At 37.8% G+C, this 27,422-nt stretch overlaps 1 protein-coding gene across 2 annotated transcripts; it reads left to right on the top strand.

Annotated features, from left to right (window-relative positions):
• The first annotated feature begins 294 nt into the window (after positions 1–294).
• Positions 295–25,575, top strand: Dop1R1 (Dopamine 1-like receptor 1). Of its 2 annotated transcripts, none has more exons than XM_068296986.1 (6): positions 295–1,284; positions 13,231–13,291; positions 13,679–13,858; positions 17,428–17,557; positions 23,165–23,410; positions 24,716–25,575. In XM_068296986.1, the coding sequence occupies exons 1-6, from the start codon at positions 1,006–1,008 to the stop codon at positions 25,251–25,253; spliced, it is 1,434 nt and encodes a 477-aa protein (XP_068153087.1). In that variant the 5' UTR covers positions 295–1,005; the 3' UTR covers positions 25,254–25,575. The 2 variants fall into 2 exon arrangements, with proteins under 2 accessions (XP_068153087.1, XP_068153085.1); XM_068296984.1 differs by having other exon boundaries at positions 13,231–13,336.
• The last annotated feature ends 1,847 nt before the right edge of the window (positions 25,576–27,422 follow it).

The following is a 27,422-nucleotide window of genomic DNA, read 5'->3' as shown; positions in this document are numbered from 1 at the left end:
AGAGCGCCAGTGTAACTTACTCTCTTTCGCGCGCTCTCTCTCTCTCTCTCTATCTTGGATGCGCTGCGCATATATTTCGCCTGTATTAGTGGGTCGCCTCCTGTTGAATAGCCAGAGTCGATGGGAGTTACCTTCGTTCGCTTCGAATGTGTTGCATACTTTTGCGGCATTGGCAAATGAACGCACAGCATTGGCATTCGCTGGCATAGGTCGTGCGTGTCAGTCAACGTTTAGACTTCAATTCGCACGGTTCGGCAAAACGGAAATTATAGGAAACTCAGGGCAGAACGACAGGCAGGCAGGCAACACTGCTCCATCTCCTTCTTCGTTGGAATTGGTATTGGTGTGCCCGCGCCGTTTTGTTTGTGTTCGTGTGTGTGTGAGTGCGTCTTGCCAATACCAATGCCGATCGACAATTTCGAATTCTGGCCGTGGGTGCCGCGCTATACAAAGTATACGGAATGCGTGTGTGTGCCATAAAAATGTTCAATTGTTTCATCAGTAAAGCAAATAAAACGAAAATAATGATAAATAATTAAAGAGTTGACGGTCTACCACGTTGGTCTGCCATGGTCTGTTGCCCGCAATTGACTGTAATTTAGTGATTTCTGGGATACAATCAATGCGTTTCGGTGCTTTCTAAAACCAAAACGTCAAAGGAAAGCCCCACCGAGTGGGGGGAAAAAGAAATAGCGAAAAAAAAAAACACGAGCGACGTCGCCCAATCTCGTTTGAAATTTGCAATCACAATTCGAGTCTAAAAACCAAAATGCCGCGTTGCATTTGCTGGACGATTTGTTGTCAATTTCGCAATTGAATCTCGAAAGCACGCCAAACAAGCAGACGAGTGCATTCATCAACTGCAATCCCAATCCCATTATCCGAATCCCCCCATCCCACAGGCCTTTCCCCCTTCCAACCCCCTATTCTGCATAGCTTCCTGCGCTCGACAAAATTCGTTTATTCCATAGTCTTTCTCACTCACTTGTCCACTCGGTCAGGCAAATGACAAATGCCATGAACGCCCTTGCCGCACTCGCTGCGGTTGCAACAACGGCGGCAGCAGCATCGGCATCGGCAACAGCTGCCAGTAGAAATAGCAGTAGCAGCAGCAGCAGCGGCAGCTCCACCAGCAGCACTATCAGCCACCATCACCACCACAATCGGAGTGCTCCATTGCTGAACGCCGATCACTTACCGCAGCTGCAGCTGACAACCGCCAAAGTGGATCTGGACTTTGAAATCGACATTCAACTGCTGACAAATGGCTATGACGGCACAACGGTGAGTGACATCGAATGGATTTTCCCACAACCACACACACAAATACTCGGGTGTTCCTATAGTAAATTTATGTGTGGCTGCCATCAAACCATTCCCTCACTCACTCATTCATTGGTTCATTCATTGAGGGAAGTCTTTCATGCATTGGCTTTATGTCTGTACCCGGAGCTGCTCGTAAATGATTTGAGGATTCAGGTATCCTTTGGCCATTGTTGCTATTTTATGTAATTTACGGCTTGATCATGGTTCCGTCAATATAAGCAGGGTCACAGGCGCATTCATTTGGGTGTGGTATGCGGATGTAAGTGTGGGTATGGGTGTGGGTGCGGTTGTGCCCCCCATCAGATTTTACGAACTTCAATTTTTATTACATGAACACATATTTCTTCAGACATTGTATGCATGTAATTTTACAGTTTCTGGTGGTTTATGGTGCGTATGCGTAATAAATATTTGCACTATTCAGTTTTTTTTTAAAGCCAATTGCTTAATGAGTTGTCAGATCGCTAGAATCATACACAGAGTAAGACAAAGCGTAGACCTTTGACTGTGTTAATAGAAGCAAAAGGGAAAAATTTACTTTGAGTAAGTCCTGAGTATGACTTACTTGCTGATAAACATGAATTCTTTTTAAATCATTATTCCCTTTAGTTAGTCTATTACAATGACAAACCAGACAAAGGCTTTTTAAAAATAAGTTTTATTGGTTGTAATTCCATAATCACTTTGCTATCATGTTAAATAATAAAAAGTAAATAATATCAAGTGAATAGTTGGGATGTTAGACTGATAAGGATTAGCCATGTTCATTGCACACTAAGCTAAAGCAGTTGTTCAATTTTCACAGCATTAATACCTACATATATAGATACGGATACACACATACACACTTGTATTGTTAAAAAATATGATGTGTGATATAGCCCATTAATAATCATGAGGAATAGGAAAGGGGTTAAAGCAAAGTTTTTCCCTTTTCTGCAATTCTGTTTTAATTTATTTCATTTCTCACTAACCAACTGCTAAATGAAAATGAATGTGAGACTCATTAGTAGGACACGCACATGTAGAACTTTTGCCAGGCGCACACAAAACACACACACTTACACACAGATATTGCCACACATACTGCTTTAGCAATGTGTGTGTGTGTGTGTGTGTTTACCTTTATTGATGCATAATCCACTTTTCAACATCGTACAGGGAACTCAGCCCAGTTGAGTATAGAGGTAACGAAACCAAAGTTTATTCTTCCGTTTATTTTTTGGGGGGAGTATCCCGAACCAGAGCAAAACCGTTTACGTGCTTGGTGAATTATCTGAAAAGGATATGAGAAAAACACATGCCTGTTTGCACACTCAACCAGATATATATCTACAATGTACCTACAATATATATTTATTATACCTACTAAGCTTCATCCAATGACAAAGTTCTTGTTGAATATTTCGCACGTTTAACTTTCAATCGAATGTAAATAATGGGTATCACGTAAACTGTTGGCGTGCAGCTCAGCTCGGCGTTTAGGTTGGCACTAGCACCCAAACAACCTTCACTTCATCAAACTTTGCTCCTCATGTGCTCCATTCATGCAGCTAACTAAACGGGGCAATGTTGTCATCATACACATTTTCCACATAAATAGATTTTTAACTAATTTATAAACTGTTTGAGGCATTGGCAGAATGGGGGTGAAGGTTTGGGCGGAGATGAAACCAGTCAATGTTCTGATTTAGAACCAACGATAAAATAGTTTATCTCTTTATAACTCAATTGGGGCAATTTGTTTAACTAACCCAGTTAGGTTAATTGCAGCTTTCGATCGATATGAAATATATTTTTATATTTTTTCATTGGAATCCTCTCATTCCCTCCCCCCTTGACGTAGAAATTTCATTCAACTAGCATCTTTTATGCTTCTCCTTCTTCGAACTTGCATAATAAATATATTACGCATACGCCGCGTTGTGCAATCTAATTGAATTATTAATCCAATCCACAAATCTTTACTGTACAAACACAACCAGGCACACCAACACACCCACACATACACACACACATATATATATATATATTTGTGCTTACACAGGAACGTTGATTTTCTGTAGTTTTTCTTCTCTTTTCCATTGTTGCACATTGTTGTTGTGTTTGTGTGCCTGTTTTGGGGTATAGGGGAGCGTGCACTCTTGGATTTAATTTCGCATTTTCTATTGCCCGGAAGCTGTCGCATAAAAAGTTTTACTCTCGCATTGTTCGCAGACTTTTGCATTATAATAAAAAGAATAATACAAATATTAATAGTATTATTTGTCGTTCCTCCATTGTCGCAGTGCCGCACAATGCGAATCATTTGGAATTTGTGCGAATTTCCCCCTTCAGCAATTTATCGAATTTGAGCGTGATGGGCTTACAAAATTTTGTGAACTATTAATAAATTGCCCAATCGAAATGGAATATCATTGATGCCAGAAATGCCACAAAATGTCGATAATTAAATTGTTTACCAGCGATTATATTGTATCTGGTAATTTGTTTCACACAATTTATCAGCTATATATACATATGTATAATCGAATATTTTTGTGGTTGCCCACAGTTTAGTTTCGCAATGGCAAAAATATTAAAAAAGCCTAGTGCAAGTTGTTCAATTTCTGAAATAACTCTTTATATTTTTAATCTTTCAAATGCGATTCCACTTTGTCACATTGTATACAAATTAAGTGAGTAAAGTTTGAAATTTATTCGTTAGATATTCCTTATTTAACTATAGCTATATACACTCATAAAAAATACGTATACTTTAGTACAAGCTTGCCTAGTGATTGTCTTGTTAAATGGGCTAAGAGGAATATTTGGGCTAGACCAAGGTTACATAAACAACAATTCTCAGTTGTGGGACGAAAAAAAGAAAAAGAGAAGTAAGAATTAGAAGTAAAAAAGTTTGTTTTGCAATTGCTTATTATTACATATTTAAATTTAAAATATATAAATCTTCTGTCACTATTCACAAGCCCCCACTCCCATCGAACAAGTCCTGGTCTACTTATGTAGGTGGATAAGCAGTAGTACTTGCAATTGTTATTTTTATGAACTACAGCCATAAATAGTCTGCTTATAATATGATAGAAGAATATGACATTTAAACCCTGATTATTAGTTCGATTTATTTGTCCATATCATAATAATAATCACTTATAATTAATGAAAGTAACTTGGGTTAATTATACTTATTAGGTAGTAACTGGAAAAGAATACTCCACCCTCATTAGACTTTTGCCATTTGTGCTCTAACAATATGTATGGCTAGCACCTGAAGCGAGAAACAGCAGATACATACTAAAATACATAAATATAAAAAAAATATCGCATTATGGCGATATAAAATTGTATTTCCCATCTTTATGTTTCAATTACTAGCTAGGACGGGAGTTGCAAGACAATCTCTTAAGCAAAGTTTTATTTCGTTTAGAACTTTCTCCACCACATCTATTCGCCAAAGTTTGGCAACGAAACTATGCAGAAACAATTTCGATTTAAAAATAAAACACCCCATATAGCCATGTCTTCTTGTACCTGGCTTTAAAATGTTCAACATTTTATTTATCTTTCATTTCGCTTTCTTTCCTTGTTATTCCGCGTATTTGCACACCAAATTTAGATTGAAGAAAAGCGAAAAGTTTTTGCCACATTTATCTTTGATGCGGCCTATGTATAGCTTTGAGTTTTTCAATTAGTGCTCTTTGGAGGAAAAGAAAAAAATGCAGTCTCAATCGCGGGGAAATGTGTTTAATTAAATTTAGCAGAGTGACAGTTGTCTGCCATAATCATTGTGGCTGCCCCTGGCCACAAAACAAATGAGCGAAACGCTATACAAATTGGGTCACAAATAGCAACCGCACACAGATGAGATATAGTCATGTGCAGTCCTCCAACCTTAGACCTCTGCTCTTCACATTCAATGGGTGTGGATTTTATTCTATTTTCACACCTCGCCCATCATTGCCATAGACCATTATACTTAACCACAGGAGCCGCAATGTGTTTGCATAGGAGTGTGTGGCCGTTGCTGTATAATTGTACTCACCTGTCTCATTGTGTGTGTGTGTGTGTGTATGAAATGAAAATATCAGGTAATTTCTGGTTTTTTATGATGTCTGTCTGCTTTTCATTTTCCACTGATAACAGAAGGGTCAGGGTCAGATGGGGTAAGAGTCAGAAAGATTTTCAATGAGCAGTCATGAGGATTCAATAAACCCAAAAGGTTCTCTCCTACTCGTTATTGGCCATAAAATTGTAAGCCTTTTTCCTCTACTTACATACATCCATTTTTTGTAGCCTTTTTTTTATAAACGTACTTTGTCTGTGTGTGTGGTGTGTGTGGGTGTGTTTGGATGGGTGTGGTTGTGCCTGTTTGTTTTGGGCTGCTCACTTCCATGTTCGGACCGTGAACTACAAGTAGTAGTTGTGACATCACTGTGACCTAAAAGTGCAAGCGATTACATTTGACATGTCAATTTGATGTTCTTTTTTATTGACGGTGAATTACTTTCCGTTTTGGGCTATCTTCTATCCTTAAAAAGGATGTCATTACATTTGATTTCATTGAATAGTCAATGTCTCAAGTGAGATTATTCAATTGCTTAGTTCAGTGAAACGATGCAATCACAATATAAAGTCTTCATGTCTTGCCAGAAGATATATATAATGTCTCATTTCAGCTTTAATGCATACAAAAGCAGTGCAGTTTTTCGAAAGTCTTTGCGTTTGTTTTTGTGTGTGTGTGTGTGTGTATGTGTAGTTCTTGTGTTTGTGTTGAGCACACAACTAACAAAAAAGCAAGTTACTGGCGTTCGTTTGGCAAGTTTTCCGCTTGAATTCTCGTACGCCATACAAAGTGAGAGAAGAGCAAAGAAAAAAAAAAAGAATAAGCGAAAATGAACTTGCCATAAAATCGATGCAGATGTAGATGAAAATTGAGATGGAGTGCGATGGAAGATGTATTCACAATCAGCTTAAGAGGCGGCCAACCCACTCTTTATTCAGATTAGCATCAGCATCAGAACCGAGAGCATCGACAACGATAGCAACTCCATCAATTGCCATCTCCTGTTGCAGCTAATTATCTTGCCGTTGACAACCTGCCCGGGGCCAATCAACATCTCCAATCTAAAGGCAAGCGACAAACTCAAATACAAACAGACAGAGAGACATCGTACAGAAAATTGGCAGGCAATAGACCGGGGACATTGTCCATAGACAAAATATTTGCCCATTCAAACACACACACAGGCAGTGCAGACATTCAAGAGCCCGAGGATACGACAAATGCAAATTGACATTGCTATGCAAGTTGATCATTGGCTGACAGAAGAAACCCGAATGGTGCACTTATTGCACATGGTTGGCTCTTTGATTAATCATATTTTGTTATGAATTTTAAATACATATTAGTGAAATTGTCAATTCCTTAATTTAAAACTGATATCCAACCTCGAAATGCAATGACCATATCCTAACTTAAATAAGTTAATAGTTAGTTAATAGCTATCAGACAAGGTTACAAACATTTCAAGAAGGTCGAAACTTACACTTAACTTATTTAAAGCCTTTAGTGGCGGAGATTTAGCAATTTATTTTAACTTCTTTTGAAGAGTTCTCATGAAATTATGTTGATTCTCGGCTCAATGTTTCATCTATCAATAACTACAATGAATAGGCTCGATTCTATAATTCTAAATTTATCATATTCTTTGCATATAACTTCTGCTCGCTTGTATTTGACTTGCAAAGGGAAAACTATGCATTGTGCTTATAAAGCAATATATCGTTGGCAGCAAAGAAAATGGGTTATTCATAGAAAGCAAGCATCCCTTTTCAGAGCTACGTAAACAATGCTCTTGATAATAAATGAAAATTTCATAGAGAGAGGGGAAAAATTGCATTTTAAGCCCTTGGCAAATTTAAAATTTTGCTCCTTTTTTTTAATTATTTATCTACTGAGAAATTGTACATGGGAGAATTTGCTATGGGTCTTGTCCGAAACACTTTAACCACACACACCTCAAGTGTGAGTTTTAGCCGCAGGGAATGTACAAGTTATGTTTCATAAGGACTGAAACTAATTAGAAAATAAATAATTTAAAATGGCAATATTGAACGCCTTTTCCAGCATACATATGTTACCGACACATGCAAAATTTTCCACTCATTATGACCTAATACATTTTCATGACATTAAATGCTTATACTCATTTGCATTTATGCCAATTCCAATGCTCATTAACCACACATAAAACGGCAAAGAAGTCTTTGGCAAGTTTTCATAGATGCTTAGGCCCCAATTATGATGATTTGCTAAATTTGATGGGAGAGACAGATGTGTCGATTTACAGCACAATTACATCTGCTGCTCGAAATGCTGAGTTTTCCGAGTTGCTTGAGCTTCGTTTAATTAAGCCAAAGTGTCAACAATGGGAACAGGCATAGACACATATGCATGGAGAATCGTTAGCTGACAGACGCAAACAATGCCAGCAGAAGAATAGAGCAGCAGGAGCAGGAATTCAACACGACTAGCATAGCTGGTAGCCAACCGCACTGCCTGCTTGCCTGCCTGCCTGCCTTTCTGCCAACTTTATGCAATTGTCAACGGGTATGGGCATTGACAGCTCCGACAATGGCTACAAGGAGCAAGACTCTTTCACAATTGTTATTACAGTTTACATCTGCTCCAAAAACATGCTCAAGTGGATGGCAGCAAGACTAACACAAACAGCAATACAAACACCTTACGCCATTTTGCATTACATAAATGAGGTAACAGTCCCCTCCACAGTCTCACCTCTGACTCTCTCTTCTATGTTGGCCAACTTGAAGTTTACATGGGAGAAAGTTTTTCTTAAAGCACACAATGCATAAATCAGCCTGTTGGCTCTGTTATTATCGCATCTATGAGAAAATTCAGAAAGCCAGTCTGTATTTCTCTATGTACGTATGTACATACATACATATGCAAATGTGGCAGGTTCCAGACTTCCTGCCGTGTTGTTTCTATGCAGATATATGTATATGAGGCAGACACGCCCACAGTTACAAACGTATCATATCTTGTTTATTATGTGAATTAAAATACTATATATGCATCTATGTAAGCGTGTGAATACCCCTAACGATGTCTGCACATGTTTCGTGTACAAAAGTCAATGATAAAAACGAAGAAAAACAAGAAAACTTTGCAAACTTTTTTTCATGTGGCACTTCAGAAGTGTCTTTGTGCAACACAAAAAACGCATTACATATACATATACATATATAGACACATTACATAGAAGCGGAAACAAAAAATTGCACTCTTATTCAAAGCTGAAAAAAAGGAAGAAAAAAAACTTTTCTGAAGTTGAGAAACCAAGAAATACTATTAAAAATTATCATAATTTAATTTTGATTTTCCTTAAAAGCAATTTCTGAGGGAAATACTTTTTAGTTAACTTTGTTAAATTAAACTATTTAATATGGTAAAACGATTATACTTAGATGCATAATTTCATTAAATTTACCAATAAATGAACACTAAGTTTTTTGTCATTTTAGATTGAAAACCCTGAGTAGAGTAAGAAATATATAATAATATATATAATATAAACGACTTCAGTTTTTGTTTCGTTCTTATCTATACTCATGAATACAGTTGATTCTTACTTTAAGAAAACTTTCACTTAACTCCAAACTATTTAACAATAAATGTAAAAATGTAAGTATAAACGGGAACAAAAAAAATGAGATAGATAAATAATATTTGCATTATTTATAACTGGCAGGCAAAAAAGAAATTCTGAAGTACATTTATTGCTTATGGCATAGTTTTATGGCAACATTTATGACTTTTTAATGTTGCGATTAATGTTTAACAAGTATTGAAAATTCTATAAATGGAAAAACCAAAACGACTGCCCGAAAGGTTGGCAAAACTTAAAAGATTAGAGCTTTAAAAAAATGATGCAGCCACTAGAAACATTCACCTTTAATAAAAGAGCAGTTTATTTAAAGGTTTTAAAGTCGCACAAACTACTCATAGATATTACAAATTGCACAATTTAAAGTTTGAGTTATATATTTGTGGGTAAAGATAGTGTAAAGTCAGTAAACTGATTAAGTTTATATTACTCAATGCTTTTAATTGTAGGAAACTAATTAATAATGAAATTCCGAACAATTTCAGAGTAATTATAAAAAGAAAATTTTTAAAAGCCATTGAACTTTGTAATAGTCTGACTTGAATTTGAGTTGAAGAGTTTTTCAAAAGCTTCGTATTCTTAATTAACAAATATGCCTAAGGGCTGAAATTGTTGCCGTTGTACTCGGAAGTACTTCAGTGACAGCGTGAACGAATGTACACATATACAAACACGTGCACACATATACATAAATGGATGTATATATAAATACACATACATACATATTGTAAAGAAGACCGCATTGCTGTTGCTTATTATGCGCGAATTGTGTAGCTTCTTTACTTGTAAATCACACTACTTCCGACACAAAGATGGCCAGGCAGTCAGACGGGGCAGGATGGGACAGGAGGCGGGGCGAGCAGTTAGACGAATGGACAGACGGACAAATGAGGCAACAGTTTTGTTGCCATTGTTGTTGGTTTTGTCTGTTAACAGGTTGTGTTCACTTTGCCTTTGCGCCTTATTATTGTAGTCTACTTTGTTGCGAAGAGGCAATCTGTGAGTATACTATGTACGTGTGTGAGTATATATGGGTGTGCCTGTCTGTATGTGTGTGTGTGTGTGTGTGTGTTGACGTTTAATCAACGCATTGTGCCATTTAACTTTGCAAACAAACCCCAAGCGCCTAAGTGCGGCCTGTGTTGTCTTTTCGCTTTCTATTTCCGCTTCTGGCCTTTTCTCCTTTTCTGCCTTTGTGTTGGCCATAAACATTTGTTGTCCACTTTTATTGCCAATTAAATATAGCATCTGTTGTAACAACAGTTACAGTTCGTTTTTTTTTTTTTTTTGTTTAAATTCCATTTCCCACACACCATTAGACGAATGTCAAGTGTAATAATTTGTGTTACAAACAACTTTTTTGTATTGCTTCACTTTATCGTTTTTTATCGTTGCTAAAATTTTATTGAAAATTCATTATTGGCTCAGTAGTTAGCCAAGGTCGTTAGCCATGACTTTCCCCCCTTGTTAACGGCATTTTAATGATGCCAGAAAATACATTAATATCCCGCATCGACATAAGGCTCGATAGCGATAAAAATCACTGTAACATCAGCTGTCGGGGCTTAAATTTATCATGTATTTTTTTCGTTTTTTATAATCTTAAGTGTCTTTTATTGTCCACAATGATAACGGCATCAACATCCAACATCGACAACGTCGACTTGGCCGTAATTCACTGGGGTAATTAATTTCTGTTTACTGTACAATTCATGGCACATTACACATAATCCAATCCTTTAAGTGCCACTCTGGTCTGGCCTTAGCCCAGAGGACATGAAGTAAGAATATCTGTGTTGCAGTTAATGCATTTACCGACTTGGCAATCAATAATATTAGCCAAGTTTTAAATTAATAATTGTTTGGCCATGTGCACTGTATACATATATACATAAATGTTTGTAGTTCCTTGGTAAACTTTCGCCTTTGGGGCTTAATATCATTTTATAGTTGATAAATTTCAATTAAATATTATTTCACATGCCAAAAATTGTATACAAGCAACAAGCGTTCATTGAAGCACTTTCTTCTTTTAATTAAATAAATTAATAATTGCTAATTGATATATTACATCTATATATAGTAAGACACTGCTTATTGTCAGGCTTACAATAGAACAGTTTTGAACTTATGATGTTTATCTGTCGACTCAAAGGCTTACAGTTTTGTTGATGTGTAATAATTATTAAATGTGTAAATTGAATAACAAAGTAGATCTTAATAGTTGCCTTAATCGTTTTCTTCCTTGTTTTGAAACGTATAATTAGCAATAGAAAGTTTATACTTATTTGTAAGCATGAAATTATGTAAGACTGGGACGAACAAGTCAGTGTGGATTACATCTTTCGACTGACTTTACTTAAGTGCTGCTTGTATACAGGTGCTAAGCAATCGAGGGGCGGGTTAGTTATTTAACAGGTAATATAAGACTTCTATTGGTTAGTTTTAACGTTATGCCTGGTATCATTACACTTCACAAATCGAAGCCATGAATAATTTCGTTTACGAATTTATGCTTAGAAGTGTTTTTCATGTACCAACCTTTAATAGAAGACTTGACGGATAATTGCTTTTGCAATTGAAATTGGCCAAACGGATCCAATACATAGCCTTGTACTAACATCATCTTTTCCAAAGACTTAAGCACCAGAAAATCAAAATAGTAATTATTTGTCGACTATTTTGCCACAGATATAGAATATATAAACCACGAAAGACATAATTTTGTGATTTTTAACGTTTTGTCTTTTGATTATTGCTTGAATGAAATGAATACATAAAGATGCTTAATGCATATTACGCATACGCAACGTATCACATTATCTACGCTATTCGCCGCCGGCATGGCATGGTGCCACATCAATTGGCTTAAATATCAACGTCATCATTAAATTGATACTTCGCTTTCAGGCAATTAGCAGCTTTAACAAAATGTATATGCTTGTAAGCCGCTTTTCAAAATAGCAACAAAATGTAAAAAGTGGTTGGCAAAAATTAATTAAATAAAGTTACATTGGTGATGGTATAGCGACTCCTACTCCAACTTACATCAATATGTGTTACATATGTATGCAATTACATATATATTTTGTATATATACATATCTGTATTTCTGCAGTGGCGGCAGTTTTGTATTTAAATTAATTAATTGCATATGCCAGCGGTTTCGGGTGTTACCTTAAAACATCTTTTACTCTTTTTTTTTTTTGTTTGCTTTTACCTTTTTCCATTTTCCAAAAATATACATATATGTATATGAATGTACTACATATATAGTTGTGGAGTGAATTTTTACATATATTTTTCTGCGGTGAATTATTGTTTCGTCGAAAAATCCTTGAAACTCTTTGTGTAAGGCTTCGCCTGACTTTTGCTTGCATTCCCACACTTGCTGTTGGTACATGTATTAATTAATAAATTCATTTACACAGTCTTAACACACACATGCCGACAAATGGTAAATGGTTTGGGTTGGTGGGTGCGTTCTGTGGTTTTCAATCGACTGAAGCTCACTTGTGCATAGTTTTGGTCTGACCGAAAGGCTGAAATGCCAACATAACATAACTGGAATGTACAACAGCCAAAGGACAGATGGAACGACTTAGAACGAACTAACCGCAAGGCGAATTCTCACTCAAAATTGTGTTAGACATCATGGCAGATGTGTTCGCCGGCTGGCTGACTGGCTGACTGGCTGCCTGGGCTTAGCATTTAGCTTAACAAATTAATTTGATTACGGCCCCAAAAGAAAATTTCAGTGACTTGCTAGAAAATTCAATGTGCAATTTTGTCAATTTTAATTATGAATAATGTAGATGGTTTTCACTTAACCACATTGGAGTAGATAAAGATGGCTCTACGTCTTATCCTTGGCAGATGCCAAAGTGATTAATAGTTATTGTGTCAGTGTGCTGAAACCGCAGCTGAAAGAATCTAACAGAAACCACATAAGTGAAGTGGCTAAGACCAAATGAACGACGATAGGCAGTTCGTTTTTTTCTAAATATTTTGTAAATTTATTAAATTAGTTAATATTACATAAAAGTTTCGCTTTGCTTATTTAATTTATTCAAAGCCAAAGCAAAAGGCGAATTCTTTCTTTCTCATTCTTAAAGACAATCCAAAAACCACCCTCATATATTTATGATAAATTATCAGCCAGACTTGCCATTAATTAAAATTGTTGCTCTTCTTACTTGCTTTTTGTTTGCAGCTTACATCGTTCTACAATGAGACCAGCTGGACAAATGCATCTGAAATGGATACAATAGTTGGTGAGGAACCGGAGCCGCTGTCGCTTGTGTCAATTGTAGTTGTTGGTAAAGTAAATGTCGTTGAATGTACAACAAAAGGCAACAGTTCCACGCACCAGACATGCCACCATGCCACAATACATACCACAGCAATTATCTGCAATTGCATGTTGCATGTGATATAAACACAGAGATACAAATACCCATACCTCTACCCACTCACGTACACGTATAAACACAAACGCACACATGTACATATGTATTTACACCTGTAAGTGGAATACCGAACCGCCCTCACCCACACCCAAATAAGTATGCTACGTTGTTTCATTGTTAAACGTTTGCGTTAATGATTCCGATCATTGAATTGTAAGAGTCTGTATCTTATTTTTTGGGTAAACCTTCTAGGCATCTTCCTATCGGTGCTGATATTCCTATCCGTTGCCGGCAACATTCTTGTCTGCCTGGCCATCTACACAGAGCGCAGTTTGCGACGCATTGGCAATCTGTTCCTGGCCTCATTAGCGATTGCGGATCTATTTGTGGCCTCATTGGTGATGACATTCGCTGGTGTCAACGATTTACTGGGTGAGTATAAGCACAATGATGAGTCGTTGTAATGGGAATTGCAATTGAAATTTGTTGCGCGCAAATTTATGTAAAATGCCCTGCAGGCTGTTGCGCGCACAAGAAAAAAGAAAGCAGAAAAAAAGAAAATAACGAAGAAGATAAACCAACGACGACGAAGCAAAGTTTATGTATGTATATAGGCTGATGGAAATGGTCTTGGGACTGAGCTTTGCCATTTTTGGTAGATGGGCAGATGGGTGTTTGGGTGGTACGGATAACTGGAATGCCTGCCAGCGCTTAAAGTCAGCATTTTATGCGGCTTTGGCAATGCCTTTTTAAAGTATGTCAGCTGCAGAATGGTTTTGGGAGAGTAGCTCAACTTTCTGTTGAAGGAATTTTTATTTTCCCCCTTTAGCAAGTGCACATATGAAGTACATAGATATACATATGTACATATGGTGTGTGTATATGTCTGTTGTAGGCCACTATAGCCGCACATGCTGATTACTTTCCATTAGCCCCACTCTGGCTCAGACATCAGCTTAGATCTGAGTGACAGGCAACTATTTAAGAGTTGTCAGTTTTTTGCTGAGGCATTGTTAAAGTTTTTTTTAGAAAAAGTTCTGACTGATGAATGCCAAGTAGCTACGCCTTTCATTTAAGTCTGTAATATGCAGAGATTTTCACAAGAATTACATACATATGTATATATATCTCCACAGTCAGATACAACTAAGCAAATAAGCGGCAAATTAGGCGCAAAAGCTGCAAGCAAAAACTTTCAATGATTCATTCGAAAACTCCCAAGAGACGCTTCTGCTGGCGACATTTTCCGGTTGAGGCAAGCAAGTTGCAGCTGACATCAATGTGTGTGTGGTGTATACGAAAACGAGAACTACAAAATGGAAATGGAGAAAATGAATAAAAATATGAAAAATATAAGGAATCTGTATATTAGAAGGAACGACTGCAAGACACCCTATGCCAAGTAGCTCATGACTTTGAATTAAGGCGAAAGCAATAATAATAATATTCTAGTCACTTTATTCCTGTTTTGATAGCAATAGCAATATGGGGATGTGATATTTTATCACAATGTGACACTGATATTTATAGTTCAATCTTTATTTGCTGTTGCCCTAGAACAGACATAACAAACATATTTGATGACTTTAACAATAAAAAACTATAAAGAACCAAAGACAATGTATCTTGCTCTTCACTTCTCAATAACGTTAGATGGTTAGAGGGTATACAAACACAAAAGAAAATGCGTTAAGATGCGTTCAAGGTATGTAGCAGATGTACAAATTCTGTCCCTATCCCCAGCCATCATCTGCTGTCTCTGGCAGGAGAAAATAATAAACGACTTTGGCACTTGAACAGGACGATGGCAGCAGCGTAAGCAAAAGTGTGAAAAAATAAATAAAAATGCTCAGCTGCTCAAGATAAACAAGGTGGAGCCCCAGGGGAAGAAAAGTACACATACGCCCACACCCATACACAGGCACACCCACACACAAACACACACATGTATAAATGCGCAGAGCTGTTCAAGCAAATTATTTTCGTCAAGGCAACATTTAGCACGCTTCAAGGCAGGCAAATCAGCAAATAAACGTACCCGTACCCAAAACTCAAACTCCAGCCAGCATCTGTATTTGGATAAGTTCAAACAACAACTAAGAACACAAGTGATATCAGAGAGAGAGAGGGCGAAAGATGGGTAGAAATTGCGAGATGACAGATGCTGGCAACTTCACAAAAATACATCCAAGCCAAATCACAAAAAAAGAAACATACACACACACACACATATACCTAGGATGAATACATGTGTATTTGTGTCTGGTTATTGAATGAAAGCGGCATGAAAAAAATATACATACATACGAGTATATTCTGCTGACTCGCAATGGGGCGCTTGCTAGCCTGGAAATACTTTTTCGGGGCTAAAAGCTTTTGCAAAATATGTTGCATGCTCTTGGACTAAACTGATGCCGCCAGATGGATGCTGCCAGATGAAGCCACATGAAGCCAGATGAAGCGGCAATTCTATATAAGTATATATATATATACATTTTTTTGTGGTAATGTATTTGCACGGCATATGAGCAAATGCAATGCAGAAAAGAGACAACAACTTTTTTGCAAATGTGTTTATCTTTTGCTTTTGAATTTTTTAAAACATTTTAAACAGATATTTGAATAAATTACATACAATATTCTAAGCCAGTGGATAGCAAAATCTTTTAGGCAAATGCGTATCAAATGCAAGACTAATTTGAGTCAATTCTACATCAAATGAATAATTTTTCCAGATTGATTTCCTTTGAAAATGTAAAGTTGATAGATACTCAAGCATTTAATTGACATTTATATACATACATGTGTAGTTGAGGAAATGAATAAGTTTTTCGGTTAATCTTTCCATTGGCATTGGCAATGGATAAACTTTACCTTTGATGGTATTTTATGGGTAAAAATATAATCTGCTCATTGTGGAAACGGCTGTTACAGCAGAAAAAAAGGGTCTGCATGTGTGTGTGTGTGTGTGTGACGGTAATATCCTGCTTGCTTAAGAGCTATATCCTGCGACATGCCGGTACGAGTCTGGCACAAAAGTCCATAATGAGCATGATATGCATATGCGTATCATCAACCATCATGAAAGCCACAAACCATAAATAACCTTTTTACATTCATATCAAATCTGGGATCGAATTTATCATGAACCGCATTCATGTGTATAAAAGTGTGTATATAGTAAGTATGTGCCTCTCTATGTGTGTGTGTGTGTGCTACTCCTTTGATAAAGTCAAACGGACATCCGCAATGGTCACGCACGGAACTTCAATTGACTGAGCCAATGCTTTTACGGAAAAATCATTTGCCATAATTGCAATACACTTATGAAATTGCTGTCCGAAAAAACCCCCCAAAAAAAAAAAAAAAGTATATAAAGAAAAATTTTAAAATTCACAAATATATAAAATGCTATGTGTGCTTTCACTTTTACATTTTGGCCAAAGTAAATGAAATTTAAATAGCACATGTAGTGGTCGGGCAAAGGACACAGAGTTACACATATACATACATACATCTGCATGAGTGGCACCGACAGCAGCGGCAACAGGAAACGGAAATGAATTTATGAAATCATTTAAACTCAATTTATGTCATGAATAAGTAAAAAAAAACAAGAAACTGATTGCTGTGATGCCATTTTGCACTCATCACTCCTCCCCTGCGTTGTCGTTCCGTCTCCTGATCCTGGCAATGCTGCATATTTGCAGTTTTTGACGTACAAAAATTAAGAATTTTTCAGTGCTACAGAGACGGCCGCAACATGGCAATTTCCGCAAAGACACACAGGCATTCATTTACACAGATATGGCTGGGAGTATGTAGTTATTAAGCAATTTAAACAAGCAATCAGTCAGTTCAGACCAGACCATCAATCAGGGCTGTAAGTCAGCCAGCCAGATATTCAGTCAATTAGTTAGTCAGTCTGGTAGATAGTGCATCAACTTCCCTCAACTCAATGGTTCACGAACTTTCTCTTGCTTTCTCTTTATTCATTGCAGGCTATTGGATATTTGGAGCACAATTTTGTGATACGTGGGTGGCATTCGATGTGATGTGCTCGACAGCATCAATTCTGAATCTATGCGCCATATCAATGGACCGGTATATACACATCAAGGATCCACTCAGGTGAGTGCCATCACCTGTCACATACATAAATTATGCAATCTATCGATAAAAACTAATTGTTTGTGTACAACGTAAAGCGGCAAACAAAAAAAAACACAACAAACAACTACAAAAAATGTCGTGTCAAAATTGAAGTGGAATAATTCACTGATGTCCCGAATTATATATCGATTTATTATAACGATAATAAACAAAACAAAACAGAAAACGAAAAAAAACAAGTAAATATGCTTCAGCAGGTCATGCATATTTTTTATACGCCGTGTTGTCATGCTTGTCACGTCTTCTATTTTTGGGGTGTAGCTCCGTTTTGCCATTTTAGCACATTCTTCACATTCTCCTTGGTCGACTTGACTTGTTTATGGTAACAGTCATCCGTTTGTTAATCGTTGCACATAATTGTTTCATTAGTAACAGATTTATTGGGCATTACTGGGAGTTCTTCCGCCCCAAGGCCACGGCTTGCGACTTCATCCTTATGCGGTGTACATTAAAATCCAGTTAAGCACTTTTGTTGTTGCATCATTTTGGGCCACAACGAGTCCGCATAAAAGTTTCTTGCAAAGTCACTCTCATCTCTGCCACATAGAGTATTAGTATTTTCAGTGATGGCAAAACTAAACTAATCGGCGCTAAAGAATATAGATTACAACTGGACTAAGAGGGCAAAAGTTTTTTTCCTAACTACTTTTCGAGACAATTTCTATATTTTAGAATTATTTACTTTTTTGTCGTCTTAAGCTCTTAGATTGAACATTTACTAAGGGTTCTGTTGACAAGTTTTTTTGTTCTCGTTGTGAAAACAATAAATCTTTTAGTATGTGTCAATGTGTATTGACTTAATCTTCATTTTGTTGTTTTATTTTGACCATCAAGCTTTCAGTTAACAAACTATGTACTAGTATTGTAGTCATGTTCCATCAGTCATGTATTCAAGTTACCTGTAACACTTGATTAAAATGCGTTCATACATTCAGCTAGACAGTCTTGTTGCTACAATGAAATTCTGCTGTCTCAGGTATTTACTATATAGTCAGGTATATAATAGATTCTTAGTATATCCGTTTCTGTCTTACTGCTTAGTTTGCTACTTGTTAGAGCCAAAATCAGTCTTGTCAGCCACGTTAGCATTGTGTGTGTGTGGTTGTAGTAATCGAAATTGATTTTCAGTGTAAGCGAAATCTCTCTCTTCTCCCAAACACACATACTTTTATACGGAAATGTGTAAAAAAGTTTCCTTTTTTTTTGCTGATTGTTGCCTCAACAATTGTGTTAATTAAATTTTTCAACAATGCCACAGAATTTGCGGCAAATTTATGATGTGTGAAACCCATTATTCTGGTCAAACTGTTGAAAACAGAGAGAAACAGAGAGAGAGAGAGAAAGAAAAAGAGACTCACAACAATATTTGAGAAACGAGAATTGCCGTTAAATGTGGCCAAAGTGTCAGCTGCAAATACAAAATGAGATACTTGGCGACCCGCCACAGTTGGTTCCATCTCTCTCTTTTGCTTTCTTTCTATAATAAATCCTTTGATGCTATTTGCAGCCAAAAGCCAAAAGTAGAAAAATATTTTTCCCCTCCTGGCCCTCTGCATGTGTTTAGGGTTGGTTGGTTGGTTGACTGGCTGCTCAGTTGGTGGGCTGAATGGGTGGCTATTTGTTGCTGTTTTACTGCTCCACCATGCTTTCCAGGTAAGCTTATTCGTTTCGTTATAAAAAAAAAAATGTCTATACGGCATTTGTAGTGGTTTGTCATGAACTTAACCCAGTCTCCCAGTCTCTCGTTCTTTTTGTCCCTTAATCCTAACTCTTTTTCCTCTCATTGTGCATTCTGTCAGCCATTCAACAATTTTATATTCGTCCACGTAACGAGGTGCTGATCATATAAAGCTGCATTGATGATGCAAGTTGGAATTGAAAAAACTTTATCCACAGTGTGTCCCCCCTCTTGCTAAACCATAGACCTGAAAAAGAAAAGTTTAGTTTTTAACTTAATACGTTTAAGTGTTGTCAGTACGAACCTGAACTGTGAGATTTATAACTCTTTTGACCAAACGCGCTTATCTCTTTAACAAATGGCATGCAAAATTACATATGGCATCTACAAGAGAGGTCCTTTTTGTTCACTAGCTTTGTATTAACATTAATTTATTCATTTATTAATAATTTGTTAACAAAAAAGGTGGAAAGTAGCTTAACTTTTACAAAAGAAATGTTTAAATATATATCTTTATCTCTTTAGTTTGCCCCATTATGCGTCAAGGCAAAATGTTTAATCATTTCCGATCAATTTAATTCAAATTGCGAGAAATAATAAGCCAATTTGTTGATAAGGCTTTTGCATGTATGGCTTGGAACGCGTGTCACGATTTTTGTAAAATTTGAAATTCAAGTAATGAGCTAAAATTCAATTTGGCTACTGTAAATATTTAAATTCCTTTTCCTGACCATAGTGCTATGGTCTATGTTTGCCTGCTTTCAATGCAGACATTGCGCCCACTTCAAATGTCATGACCTTGTTTCCAGCTCGTCCTAGAAGAGTCAAAGCGGCGTCAGCTGGTTGTCTACTCGTTATTAAAAGTAAGTACAGAGTGTAAGGTCCTACATAGAATTGCGCGAATTCGCAAACCCAACGCAGCGAGCATTTCCACCTTTTGTGTCTGGATGCTATGAGATCTTGTATGTGTCTAGCATTATTATGGCTACACTTGGCAGGAGGCTGCTCTTTATGCAAATCTGATTTATTTGCATGTCAAAGTGGAGGCAGTGTAGCAATTTTTCCACTTCTCTGGTCTTTGGTGCTGGCTGGCAAAGTTCACGCACAGTCAGCGTCGGCGTCTCATTAGGGCCAACACTGGCTCCACTGGCTCCAGCTTCAGCCCCAGCCTCAGCCCTCACATCACATTCACTGGGATTGAAATGCTGATTTTGTATATTTTCTTAGCGTTTTAGAATAATTGCAGGCGTTTAATTTAATTGCGCTCGCAAGGATTTGCCCTAAGAGTGAGAAAAAGAGACAGACTGAAGACTGATGTTAAAAGTGGAGAATTGGCAAAAACAATTTGGATAAAAAGCCCGTGCAAATTTAATTAGAAACAGGCGTTGACAAAGTTAAGACGCACCCAAAAAAAGGACACAAAAAAATGTGTGACAAAAAAGGAAGAGAAAAGAAATTGTGTTTTATGTGACAAGTTGGAGCCGTCGACGGCTGTCATCATCGTAACTGTCAGACGCATATGTGAAATTCATTTTAAACTGCAATAAAAAGTGAAGCACAGCGAAACTTTGTAAGGGAGGTTGACAGATAGCTCGAATATAGCGAAAATGTGAGCTGTGACTCACACAACACTTAAGCGCAATAAAACACACCACAAAAACCCTCCATCCAGCAACAATAGCGCACTTGGGAACGTTTTGTAATTGTAAATATCGTTTTATGTACTATGGGACTATTAGTTATTCTTTAATCATTTGGTTTTTACCCTTTCAATTAAAGACCTCACAAAAGAACTTTATACAGAAAATAGAATTTTATAAGATTTAAGAAGCTAAAAAACTTTATGGACACAGCAAATTGTTGAAATTATTGTGACATAAACAAATGCTGGAAAAAGTGTCCTTTTTCTAATGGATTAACTTTTCAAAAGGGAACAGAAAGTTTCCACATTGATTTGGGATTGAATTCTATTTCTCTTTGAATTTCCATTACATGCCATAATGAAATTGTGGTTTCTGTTTCCCAACTGATCGGATTGTATTCAGAAAGTAATGGGGCTTTTACCAATATGCTTTTCAAGTAATTTCGTTGCCTTACATTTGGCCCATAGTGCATTACAATGCCAACAACAAAAGCGCTCATAAAGAGTCATAAAATTTGCCATGCAAAAGCAAACAAACAGAGCAGACAAACCAGGCAAACTATGCAAATGCCAGGCACAAAAGCCAGACACCGACGCAGTCAAGGCATCCATTGTGCGTGCCTTGTGGCAATTCCTTGAGTGCATGTGGGACGAAAAAACACTCACACGCACACACATCTATAAAGAGAAAAATTGTGAAGAAGAGTGGGGGGAGGTACTGACACCCACACCTGAAGACAAACATCTAACCATGTGAGAGTCAAAAGCAATGTGAAATGCAAATCGGCTTCTAGCACACGCACAAATACATCCATCCATGGTCACGGTCCTGTTCCCTGATTTCAATTAGCCCATCGTTGCTTGATTGCTTCCTCCATCGATGGCAATGTGTGATGTCTCCGCCTGTTGTCACCAAATGGAAATAGGATGAATCCTCACCATGTATACATACATACATACATATATCAAAGCGAAAACGATAATGCTTAGCCAGCCGGGCAGACATATGAGACACTGAATTAGTCTATGTACATATATGTGTGTGTGTGTCGCTGTCTATGTCTCCTGAGGCTAAAGGACAGACATACAGGAACAAAGCGTGAGCTGCGGGCCATATACATATATGTATACCCATATGCCTACCTTACACTTAGTCGACATCGTCGTCACATGGAAATCAATTTTCGTGACGAAAACGAAATTGAATTTGTATGTGAATACAATTACATAAACTTCCGTTTCCGTTTTAGCATTGAGTGAGTGAGAACGTCTTTGTATTGAAATTGAATTATTCTGTTTGATTTCCTGCGCAAGCCAAAATACGGCTGTTCCAGCAAACGAAAATGCCAACAGCATTTGGCATTTGGGTTGCCTCTGTTACCCTATGTATAAAAATTGTCAAAAAGAATGGGTATATTAACATTTTGAATAAAAATGTAATGGAACAGAACTCTACTGACTAGGCAGAAAGTAAGTAAGGAAATTGTCTCTAAAAGTTTGTGATTGTGAAAGGCATTTCGTGTATTAAATATCCTATACCAGAATATCCTAAGATAAGAATATCTTAAGGGTATTTTCAAGTTGGCTTACATAAGTTATAAATGATTTACATTCTTTTTATGGGACTCTCTGCCTTCTCATTTCCTGCAAATTTGTGTGAGTGTGTGTGTGAAAATCGAAATGCTTTGCAAAAGGGCATCCCACAATGAATTTGCATACGTCATGCGAGATGTGGAATTCAGGCTTTGGTTTTGCGTTTTTGGGTGTTGGGTTTCATGTCCTTTTGGTTTTTGGGAGTACGCTGCGGTTTGTTTTCGGTTTAGCTCGATTTGTCGCACGGCCCAGTTGAGCAATTAATGGCCAACAGGGCCTGGGCTGGTCGAACACCTGATCCGAATCACCCCGGCCCTTCCCTTAGATTCGGAGCCGGGAAGAGGGACATGGAATGTCGCAACACTTGTCGCATATACCCCCCAAAAATGATGTTGGCTAATGGTAGGCTGCTTCTGGCTTGCCTTACCATGCAAAGCCACAATGACAACAACATGGAGACATGTTTCTGTTGCTATTTACCCTTTTGCTAGTTATCCAATGGGTAGAAGGACAAATGCCAGGAGCAACAGCAACATGAGGCATGACGCGTGTATTTCCGCTTCCTTTGCCACGGATTGGGGCAAACCCTCAACAACTCAGTTAACCATCTCTCTTTCACTCTCTCTATCTCTATCTCTCTTTCTCATTGTAGATATGGTCGTTGGGTGACACGTCGCGTTGCTGTCATTACCATCGCTGCCATTTGGCTGCTGGCCGCGTTCGTTTCATTTGTGCCCATCTCGTTGGGCATTCACCGACCCGACCAGCCGCTGATTTTTGAGGATAATGGCAAAAAGTATCCCACATGCGCTCTGGATTTAACACCCACATATGCTGTCGTTTCCAGCTGTATCAGTTTCTACTTTCCCTGTGTGGTTATGATTGGCATCTACTGTCGGTAAGTACATACGTAAACACATACACACACACACACATAGCTGAGACAAAGATAAGACGGAGCACTCAAAATATTTTTAATGAGATTAAAGTAGTAAAAAAGCAAAAATAATAAAAAGTATTGTTGTAAAAACTGAAGAACTGTGAACAATGAAATTCACACAATGCTCATATAAAGAAAAGATAGCAAGCGCAAATTTTAGCCCACCGCATATTACATACCCTATGATTTCACTAGTTAACCATCCACCTGTTAAATTTTCGGGAGAAGGGCGCAAGGTAATTTTATATTTGAGACACAAACGAACCCAATTTTTCCCGACCCACTGACGTATTACGAATATGCAAATAGTTTATCGTTACAGCGGATCGACCTTTGAAAGTTATATAGAAAATGAGTTTGTTTCATGCGTATCAACTGACATTGTGGAAATTTCTACTTAAAATGTAGTTAACCTTCTTAGACGTAGGACAAATTATGGTCATATCGGTAGTATACAAATAAATGAAAGTAAAAAACAAAACAAAAATAAAATAAATGCCACAAGGACTTTGCCATTTTTGATGGTCTCTTGGCACGAGAGCGGTTTAGTTTTCGGCGGATGGTGTTAGAGGGTTGATGACTACTGGACAGGGCAAACAAATAGGCACACGCATTAGTGTCTGACTAAGTAATCCCCCAGGCAGGCTAAAGGACTTGGGCGTGTTGCAAAAAAAAAAAAAAAAACAACAACAAGGAGGAGGGCTAAGCATAGAAAAGGATAAGATAGGGATAGGTTGATATTTTGTGGGCTACCTCATCAACATCAATGTTAGGGCCACTGGCACGTTCCCATTTTAGCTTAACAAGATTTTGGCCATTGACCATTGGAATTTTCTATCAAATTTTGGTTAAATTACTGAATAAATATACTTTTATGGTCATAATTTGTGCTTGGGCAATGTTATCCTTTTTATTTGGGTGAACTCAAGCCACACAACACAAACATACACACATACATACGCATAGGCACGTATTAACAGACATACACATGTTAGTTTGTTGATTGTGTGTGCGGTGTGTATGTGTGTGTATGAATGGGGTGGTGGGGGATTTCAAGTGAAGCGGAAAACAGATATGATAGTTGGTCATTACGTATACGCAGGGTGGGCAGTTTGTTGCCTTGGTTTTGGACAGCATTTAATTGGCAAGTGAATAATCATCATATCAATTACACACAACAGAGTTAAGACAGCTCAATTATTTTATTGTTCATCCCTTTACTTTCTGCCTGTCTAACTTGTCGTATTTCTTGTCTGGTTTTAGGCTCTATTGCTACGCTCAAAAGCATGTGAAATCCATCAAAGCTGTAACCCGACCCGGTGAGGTGGCCGAAAAGCAACGTTACAAGAGTATACGGCGACCTAAAAATCAACCGAAGAAATTCAAGGTACGCAATCTGCATCACAGTTCACCATATCATGTCTCGGATCACAAGGCCGCTGTCACTGTGGGCGTCATTATGGGTGTGTTCCTTATCTGTTGGGTACCCTTCTTTTGTGTGAATATTACGGCTGCCTTCTGCAAGACCTGCATCGGCGGTCAAACGTTCAAAATACTCACCTGGCTGGGCTATTCGAATTCGGCTTTCAATCCGATTATCTACTCGATTTTCAACAAGGAATTTCGCGACGCCTTCAAGCGTATACTAACCATGCGGAATCCCTGGTGTTGTGCCCAGGATGTGGGCAACATACATCCACGTAACAGTGATCGCTTCATCACGGACTACGCGGCAAAGAATGTGGTGGTGATGAACTCGGGCCGTTCCAGTGCCGAGCTGGAACAGGTCTCTGCGATTTGACCTAAAATGGCAGGCTGTTGGTCATGCGGCTGTTCTTGCTGTGTTGCGGACAATGGTGATACGGCTGCTTCGGGGCTCAATGTGGATGACGATGATGATGGTGTGTTGACCACACGTTATGTTCCATGAGAATCACTCACAGCGGCCACAACAACAATCGTTGAGACTATGGAGGCCGCACAAATGGAAACGGAGCTGCTTTAAGCCAGCCTATTGGGTTCCTACGAAAAACAACTCACACACACTCACACACTCACAAATGTCAAGTGACAAGATGAAGTTAAGAAGCAATCGCATCCTCATCCCCAAACCCCAGCCCCCTGCCACGATCCACAAAAAAATCGAAATTATCTAGAAACTATTCAAAACCTGTAAGTATTATAAGCAAGTCCCAGAGACTAAGCAATCTACTATTCGGTATACTTAATCGTATCTAACTAATTGTAAGACAAATCAAACAACAAAAATGATATGATAAAATGAAAATATGGAAAGAAAACCAAAACGTGATTAGGTCTAAGATCCTCTCTACCAATCCTCCACTCCAAAGAGCTTCTAGTTAAGTTTTTTATTTGTTATTCATGGCTATGTCAGTTTCGACTCTCAAAAAACTTTTCATTACACAAAAGCTAAACATTTGATTTATTGATGAGAATTTATGGCACATTGAACGTGAGCATAAGAACTGCCACTTCTGAGTCGTAAATCAGGATGAAATATGATCATTATTATTGTTATTACCCACTATTTTGTTTGGGAAAAAGTGTTATGGGTTTTTTTTTTATTTTTATTTGAATTTGAAAACTTTTGGCACACTGATTTGAATTTATACGTTCAGGCAGACAAGTTGAAATGTTAATTAAGTTGACTCTGATTGACACTCGCGAAAAGATAACAAAACAACAGAAACAGAAACAGAAGCCTGATGCCAAAGCCAGTGGCTGCTTTGTGGCATTCCGCAAGAGGCAGGATTGTCGGTCTCTCTCACTCTCTCCGTGTCTTTGTCTCTCGCTGATTACTGAATGATTTAATGAGGCGCAACTGAATCACCTGAATCCAAGCCCAAGGTAGGTCTGCCTTTTTTGCCTGCCGCCATCGTTGTTGGCTGTTGTCGGCTCCTGTTGATGTTGCTTTTGCTTCTCTGTTGGCATCAGTCTAATGAACATGTTGCCTTAGGGTTGGCCCGGCCTTGTTGTCTGCTCATGTTCTGCCTTGTGTCTTGCCTCAAGTGAAGTTAAACAAATGTAAACACTTTGCTCTTCACGCCACGGAAAGTACTCAAATAATGAAAAATTATGCTGTTTGAGATTCAATGTCTGGAAGCAAACCTTCCCTCTCACTCTAGATACACTCACTCACATACACACATACAAATTCCTGCCCTCGAGAATGGAATATTCATTTCAACTCTTTCTCTGTTGTGTTGACAATCCGCTTACAAGTTTTGCGTTGCCAGTTGGCTTACTTTTATTTTTTCGCCATTGTTGCTCTCGTTTTTCGTATTTATTTTGGCAGTTTATTAAAACTCGTGCTGCCTGCCGTCATTTTAATTACAATACGCACAACAAAGTAGCAGCAACAGAAACAGCAGTGGGGAGTAACTGGAGCCACAATATTGAATCAGCAATGAAAATACGCCCAATGCCATCGCCCAATTTTCTTTTGTTTAGGCTCGATTTCCCCTTTTATATATTTCTTAGCTTGGCATCTGGCACGCAATCAATTCGACTTATTTTGTAACGCACGTGTCGCTAAAGGAGTCCTGAAATGGTATCGAGAGTGGTAAAATGCGGCCAAAGGCTTGGCTTATGGCACACTCGAGGCCAAACGTATTGCTATTGAGTTTACAAAACACATGATATATGGGCCAAACAAATGGCAAGAAGCCCACTGAAACTTTTCTTTTTAACACAAGCCAACATAATTTTGGAAATTTTATAAAAACCTAAAGCCAAGAATTCAATTTTTTTATGATTTGTAGTAAATCATTTCTTAAAACTGTCCTTTACAAACACGTAAGATATTTCAAAATGGATTCATTTCAAGGTTCGCTTCGTATCAGATTGGCATAATTAAGATAAACTTGATTGTAAAAGGCTATCTGCTTTTCCTCTCTTTGTTTTTCTTCCTTCAATTTTTAGCCTTAAGCCATGCGGCTATTATTTTTCC

Source organism: Drosophila tropicalis, unplaced genomic scaffold (assembly GCF_018151085.1).
Source record: "Drosophila tropicalis isolate 14030-0801.00 unplaced genomic scaffold, ASM1815108v1 contig_859, whole genome shotgun sequence".
Taxonomy (NCBI): Eukaryota; Metazoa; Arthropoda; class Insecta; order Diptera; family Drosophilidae; genus Drosophila; species Drosophila tropicalis.
This window is presented reverse-complemented; position numbering and strand designations above follow the sequence as displayed.